The 8005-nt window shown below is 40.8% G+C and overlaps 1 protein-coding gene across 1 annotated transcript in view; it reads left to right on the top strand.

Annotated features, from left to right (window-relative positions):
* The window catches only part of LOC111952695 (CMP-N-acetylneuraminate-beta-galactosamide-alpha-2,3-sialyltransferase 2), a 23012-nt gene extending 16305 nt beyond the window's left edge, over positions 1-6707 (top strand). Inside the window, 3 exon segments of the mRNA XM_070435184.1 lie at positions 1466-1511; positions 1653-1772; positions 1861-6707. Coding sequence (XP_070291285.1) covers positions 1466-1511; positions 1653-1772; positions 1861-2034 — 340 coding nt within the window. The 3' untranslated portion in view covers positions 2035-6707.
* Positions 6708-8005: the final 1298 nt, after the last annotated feature.

Consider the following 8005-nt stretch of genomic DNA (forward strand, 5'->3'; position numbering starts at 1 on the left):
TTGTTTAACATGACAGCACATTTTTTATTTTGATTGAGCACCATTTAGGTTACGCTATATGATTGGGGGTTAGGCTATATGATTGGAGGTTAGGCTATATGATTGGAGGTTAGGCTATATGATTGGAGATTAGGCTATATGATTGGAGGTTAGGCTATATGATTGGAGATTAGGCTATATGATTGGAGGTTAGGCTATATGATTGGAGGTTAGGCTATATGATTGGAGTTAGGCTATTGATTGGAGGTTAGGCTATATGATTGGAGGTATTAGGCTATATGATTGGAGGTTAGGTATATGATTGGAGGTTAGGCTATATGATTGGAGGTTAGGCTATATGATTGGAGTTAGGCTATATGATTGGAGGTTAGGCTATATGATTGGAGGTTAGGCTATATGATTGGAGGTTAGGCTATATGATTGGAGTAGCTTGATGGAGGTTAGGCTATATGATTTGGAGGTTAGGGCTATATGAATTGGCGTTAGGCTATATGATTGGGGGTTAGGCTATATGATTGGAGTATATGATTGGAGGTTAGGCTATATGATTGGAGGTTAGGCTATATGAATTGGAAGTTTAGGCTAGTTAGGCTATATGATTGGAGGTTAGGCTATATGATTGGAGGTTAGGCTATATGATTGGAGGTTAGGCTATATGATTGGAGGTTAGGCTATATGACTGCATGATGTAAAAAAGTGTCCATCTCATTACTTTGTCATTTTATCTCCAGCCAGTAGCCTACAGAAAAGTCCACACACTCTTTCTACCATATCCTATATCTGCTACGTGATTTATGTTAGATTATTTTCTTGACAGAACGTTGGTGGAGCTCCGCAGCGTTGCGTCTCTCCAACAGCACCTTGGAGAGGCGCGCTGGGATTGGACAAGCAAAATAATTTGCGCCCCTGCCTTTGACAAAGTGGGCACTGCTTATCACAGGGCGGAATCAATGCTCGCCTAAAAAGCCCTTATGCCCTTGGTTGAGAGAAATTGTCATTTTTGGGGGGGCAGAATTGTGTGAGGATTTATGTGTTGTTGTTGGAGTTGCGTCTTGGTCAGTTTAGCTCAGAAAATGCTGCCCTCGTCAATCTGCCGCCTTAGGCGGACGCCTAATCCTGCCTAGTGAGCAGGCTGGCCCAGAGTCCATTTATATTGTTTAACATAAACACACCTTTTCGCACTAGCACATTTTGTTCACATTCAAAGTGAACTGCTGGCTTCACAATCACACCTTCATGAACACATTCTCCCGCTGCACTCTCTCTCTCTCTCTCTCTGTCTCTCTCTGTCTCTGTCTCTCTGTATCTCTCTCTCATATATTCCAGGTCAGAGCACATCATCAACAGAGCACTCTCTCTGTGGAAAAAGGAACAGCGTGCCATCTGTGAATCAGTCAATCATTTCACAGCAATTTAGAAATTAAAGGATAAAAGTGTGCTAAGTCTCTTTCGCTCTCTCTTTCAGTACCTACGCCCCTGTGAAGCAGTTTCTACGGGTGGACAAGGACAAGGTGCTAATCTATATTTATAATCTCCATCCAACCTTTGTCATGTATTTGTTCAATAGTGCAGAATTGTAAATAAATATGTCTGTCTCCAATATCATTGGTAAACCCAGCATGGTACACTGTGCTGCTATCTAATCTCCCCAGGTTCAGATCTTCAACCCAGCCTTCTTCAAGTACATCCATGACCGCTGGACCAGGCACCATGGACGCTACCCTTCCACAGGCATGCTAGTCCTGTTCTTCGCTCTGCACGTGTGTGACGAGGTGAGGACCTCGCTAACACACTTTCACACAAACACCCAATACAGACACGTCTCTCTGCCTGTTTTTTAAACGTTATCTTGTATTCCAGGTGAATGTGTTTGGCTTTGGCGCTGACAGTCGAGGCAACTGGCACCACTATTGGGAGCAGAACCGCTACTCTGGAGAGTTCCGGAAAACAGGGGTGCATGATGCAGATTATGAGGCCCTGATCATTGACTCGCTGGTTAAGGCTGGCAAGATCACCATCTTCCCAGGAAAGTGACGAGGGCTGAAGGTGTGGTGGGCTGGACAGGTTTACAGGAACACTAGAACACCCATCACCACAAGGCTTTTTGATGTTGTCATCTGCTTCTTTGTGCTTTGCATAGAGAGGGATCCAAAACAGTACATTATACAATGCCTGCTAATCATGTTCCCATTGTGCAGGATGGTAAGATGATGGTGGTTTTGGGTCGAACTACATGTGATTACACTCTGCCCCCAACAGGCCTACTACCTCCATAGAAACGACAGAACTATAAAGGGGGCAGATAAGTCTGGCCTAGCCACTGTATGGACCTGTGAACCAGTCCCATCCACGATCCCCCCTCTTGCTCAGCCATTGGGAGTTGAGTCATCACACGCCTTGGGGGTCTCACGCCCAGAGACTCAGTCCCCTCCCACTCTGTCGCCCCCACCGTAAATACCATGACAACCAGTGATGGTCACTGAGCTATCCCTGCCATGTCCACACTCACCTGCAGAGCTGCTGCTAAAGCCCTCTCGCTAGCCACACCTGCATGGAGCTAGGAGTACTAGGTAATTGAAGTTTACATGCTTTCAAGCCCAGAGGCTACTTCAAAATAAGAGTCCCTGTTGTAATTACATGACTATCATCTTGAAGGTATGTAGAGCCCACAGGGATTTGACCACATATACGGTATTAACCGTTTTATTTGTGTTAAACATTTTAAGTGACTAATCATACTGCTGATTAGGTAAATTGGGGAGAGGCTTACACACAGTCAACAACACAAGCAGACACAAACACAAACACAAGCTGACATACAGATAAGACTAAAACCACTCACTCATTCACACATATACTGTACAGTGCCTTCAGAAAGTATTGCAGCCTGAATTCAAAATAGATTTTTTTWAAATATCACCAATCTACACACAATAGCCCATAATGACAAGGTGAAAACATGTTTTTAGATATTTTTTCAAATTAATTGTAAATGAAATATAGAAATATCTCATTTGCATAAGTATTCACACCCCTGAGTCAATACATTTTAGAATAACCTTTTGCAGGGATTACAGCTGTGAGTCTTTCTGGGTAAGTCTCTAAGAGTTTTGCATATCTGTATTGTACAATATTTGCACATTAATATTTTTTTAATTCTTCAAGCTCTGTCAAGTTGCTTGTTGATAATAGCTAGACAACCATTTTTAAGTCTTGCCATAGATTTTCAAGCCGATTTAAGTCAAAACTGTAACTACGCCACTCCGGAACATTCAATGTCGTCTTCGTAAGAAACTCCAGTGTATTTTTGGCTTTGTGTTTTAGGTTATTTGAAAATATATATTTAACCATTATTTAATTAGGCAAGTCAGTTAAGATCAAATTCCTACCCCGGACGACACTGGGTCAATTGTGTTCCGCCCTATGGGACWCCCAATCACGGCCAGATGTGATACAGCCTGGATCTGAACCAGGGACTGTAGCGACGCATCTTGCACTGAGATGCAGTGTCTTAGACCGCTGTGCCACTCATGCAGCAGGTTATTGTTCTGCTAAAAGGTGAATTTGTCCCAGTGTCTTTTGGAAAGTAGACTGAACCAGTTTTTCCTATAGGATTTTGCATGTGCTTAGCTCTATTCCGTTTCTTTTCATCCTAAAATCTCCCTAGTCCTTGCTGATGACAAGCATACCTATGACATGATGCAGCCACCACTATGCTTGAAAATATGAAGAGTGGTGCTCAGTGACGTGTTATGTTGGATTTGCTCGAAACATAATACTTTGTATTCAGGACAAAAAGTGAATTGCTTTGCCAAATTCTTTTCAGTATTACTTCAGTGCCTTGTTGTAAACAGGGTGCATGATTTGGAACATTCTGTACAGGATTCCTTCTTTTCACTCTGTCATTTAAGTTCGTATTGTAGAGTAACTACAATGTTGTTGCTCCATCCTCAGTTTTCTCCTGTCACAGCCATTAAACTCTGTAACTAGCCTCATGGTGAGATCCCTGAGTGGTTTCCTTCCTCGCCGGAAACTGAGTTAGGAAGGACGCTTGTATCTTTGTAGTGGCTAGGTGTATTGATACACCATCCAAAGTTCACCACAAAGGGATATTCAATGCCTTTTTTTTCTTTCTTTTGTTTACCCATCTACCAATAGGTGCCGCCCTTTGCGAGGCATTGGAAAACCTCCCTGGTCTTTATGGTTTAATCTTTTTTTAAATTCACTCCTCAACTGAGGGACCTTACAGATACTTGTATGTGTGGGGTACAGAGATGAGGTAGTCATTCAAAAATTATGTTAAACACTATTATTGCACACAGAGTGAGTCCATGCAACTTACTGTATTATGTGACTTGTTAGGCACATTTTAACTTCTGAACTTATTTAGGCTTGCCATAACAAAGGGGCTGTATACTTATTGACTCAAGACATTTCAGCTTTAAATGTTTGATTAATTTGTAAAAATATCAGAAAACATCATTCCACTTTTATATTTTGGGTTATTTATTGTGTTTAGGCCAGTGACAAAAAATCTAAATGTAATACATTTTCAATTCAGCCTGTAACACAACAAACTCAATGGGGTGTGAATACTTTGTGAAGGTACATACACACTATCCCACACATACACGGGTTCACACAATGTTCTTGGTAAATTCAAGCTAATACCACTAAGAATAAAAGATGGCCTGCTGCCTCCTGCTGCCTGTTAAYGGATACTGCATCACTCTGAAGCCCAGACATTACACATGCATAGGACAAACTGAAGGCTGCCTCTTCTGTGTCTAATGATGACCACTTGATAGCTGAGAGTAATATGGCTTAACATAACTAAACCGACTGCTAGTAAAAAATGTCATTATATTTTCAGATCAGATCGCTAGTTACGAACAGAGTTTAGGAACTCTGACAAAAATGATGATATCATGTTGTTCTTATCTGACACCATGACATTGATCTGGGAAGGTCTCAGATCAGTGTAACTGACTCCATTACTATGTCTAATTTCTGTGTGGAATTTTAGTTGGTTTCAAGTAAGTGTCTCTACCTGACACACACGCCTACTTTAAGTATGTTGTGCTGAGGGCTGGCACAATTACCATGTAACCGTGTAACGGACGGTTATGGATGTAGACCGTCATGACTAAAATAACCCTCATAACCGTTTTTACAAAAATGGTGTGTGCGTGTGTGGAAAGAACAGCTGACTGAAGATYGGTCGGCCGGGTGACCGTGGTCATTTGGCTGACCAATAGCCGTCATCCAAAATTCCATGACCATCTCAGCCATAGTTGTGCATGCGTGTGTGTGAGAGAGAGAGAGCGAGTGCCTGTTAAAGAAATGTAATTATCTTAGTTTTGTCAGTTTGATTTTCAGGAAGAACCCTCATAACAAAGACACATATCAATTATTTACAGCCATGTGACAACACACACGTCCATGCTTGCGTGCCTTTTCCCATTGTTGGACATACAGTACCTTTTCTGTAGTGCACCATAAACCTCAGCTACAGTACAGTGCTATCTTAAGTTTTGGTAGTCATGCACATTCACACACCTACTATAAATACCTGCATGTGCTATTCAAATCGTACTGTTTGTTAGTCATGTCTCTTACACATGCACATTCTGAGGGATTCAAATGGCTTCTTTTCCCTGATTTAGACCACACACCGTACATTATACACACCCCTGGTCTCGGCCTGGCTGAGAGCTGTGCCTTCTGGACCCACACACATACGTTTCACTCTGCCTTTCTCTAGGAGCCACGTAGAAAGGCTTCCTTTATGTTACTTTTTKCACAGAACACATTACCTTGACATGAACTCTATCTGTGACGACTAGTTTTGGGTGATATGACGATGGCTGAATTAATTTGCTGTGCTCAATCTGTGTTTTGCCATTGTCGGTGAGCTAACATGTTCCAAGATGACAGCCAATGGCAATGTATCTAGCTCTTAAAACACATCTCCACCATGTTTTACATGGAAAGTTTRGAAATATTCCCACCACTTTTCTGGGTGGTGCTGTCCATGCCAGAAATAGAATGTGCAATACTTCACCAAAGAGAATCAAACATAATTGACATTGTTCTAAACCTTTAATTCCATTACTCCCTATCACTTTTGTAACTCTATAAATGTTTATCCAACAGTATATAAGGCCCATATGTAATGTATCAATAAAACTAGCCCACTGAAGCTTAACGCCACGTCCTAGCTCAACTTGCATCATTTTGTTTTCACATAGTAAGGACACAGCATTTCCCCTATTATGTTGTTCAATTGCAGTGTACCTTCTGGGAAATTGACTGTGTGAAAGGTGAGATCCCTTTCCACTCTGCTGTTCCTGAGTGTATCGTTGGATAATGGATCGTTTTTTWATGTATTTGGGTTTATTGGTTCTGGTTTGTAGCGTTACCTAAATGGTTACTAATGACACATACTGTATCCATTCTGTTGCATTGTTTTGGTGGTCTGCATCTCCAGCTCTTCATTAGAGTTCTCTTGTGCACAACAACAGTATTCACCGACAACAGTGTTTTATAGTGTTACTATCATATTACTACTATTACCAATAGTATCCTCATTAGTATTATGACTATCATTGGGTCAGTCAGTACTCCATCTCTATTTTAAAACTCGATCTATATGATGGACTGTTTTTATCATATGCTATTGTAAAATAAAAGCAAAATGAAACAAATGTGGCTTTCTGGATCTTTTCTTAAAACCTCTTATGGCTGCAATCCCGCTAACGGGATGATATGACAACAACCAGTGAAAGTGCAGGGCGCCAAATTCAAAAAACAAAAATCTCATAATTTAAATTCCTCAGACATGTGTCTTATACCATTTTAAAGGTAATCTTGTTGTTAATCCCACCAAAGTGTCCGATTTCAAATATGCTTTTCAGCGAAAGCACTACAAACGATTATGTTAGGTCACACCAAACCACAATAAGCACAGCCATTTTTCCAGCGAAAGATAGCAGTCACAAAAAGCAGAAATATAGCTAAGATTAATCCCTAACCTTTGATGATCTTCATCAGATGACACTCATAGGACTTCATGTTACACAATACATGAATGTTTTGTTTGATAAAGTTCATATTTATATAAAAAAAATCTGAGTTTACATTGGCGCGTTACATTCACTAGTTCCAAAAACATCCAGTGATAGTGCATAGCCACATCGTTTCAACAGAAATACTCATCATAAATATAGATGATAATACAAGTTTTTGCACATGGAATTATAGATATACCTCTCCTTAATGCAACCYCTGTGTCAGATTTCAAAAAAKCTTTACGGAAAAAGCAAACCATGCAATAATCTGAGACGGAGCTCAGAACAATAGTAAAATTAGCCGCCATGTTGGAGTAAACAGAAACCAGAAAATACATGATAAATGTTTCCTTACCTTTGATGAACTTCATCAGAATGCAGTCCTAGGAATCCCAGGTCCACAATAAATGCTTGATTTGTTCGATAATGTCCATTATTTATGTCCAATTAGCTACTTTGGTTAGCGCGTTTGGTAAACAATTCCAGAGTCACAAAGCGTGTTCACTATAACGTGACGAAATGTCCAAAGGTTCCGTAACAGTCAGTAGAAACATGTCAAACGATGTATTGAATCAATCTTTAGAATGTTGTTAACATACATCTTGAATAACGTTCCAACCGGAGAATTACACTGACTTCAGTTGAGCGATGGAACGGAGCTGCCTCTCACGTGAACGCGTGTGTTCAATGCGTGGTCACCGCATGGCAGTGGTGAATCATTCCTGTCTCCTTCGGCCCCCCTTCACATTAGAGTCATAAGACAAAGTTCTATTGACTGTTGACATCTAGTGGAAGCCGTAGGAAGTGAAAACTCATCCATATCTCGCTGTAATTTCAATGGGAGCTTGGTTGAAAATCTACCAGCCTCAGAAAAAATCCAAACAGGAAGTGGAACTTCTCAGGTTTTTGCCTGCCATATGAGTTCTGTTATACTC

The sequence above is a fragment of the Salvelinus sp. IW2-2015 genome, linkage group LG26, assembly GCF_002910315.2.
Source record: "Salvelinus sp. IW2-2015 linkage group LG26, ASM291031v2, whole genome shotgun sequence".
Classification (NCBI taxonomy): Eukaryota; Metazoa; Chordata; class Actinopteri; order Salmoniformes; family Salmonidae; genus Salvelinus; species Salvelinus sp. IW2-2015.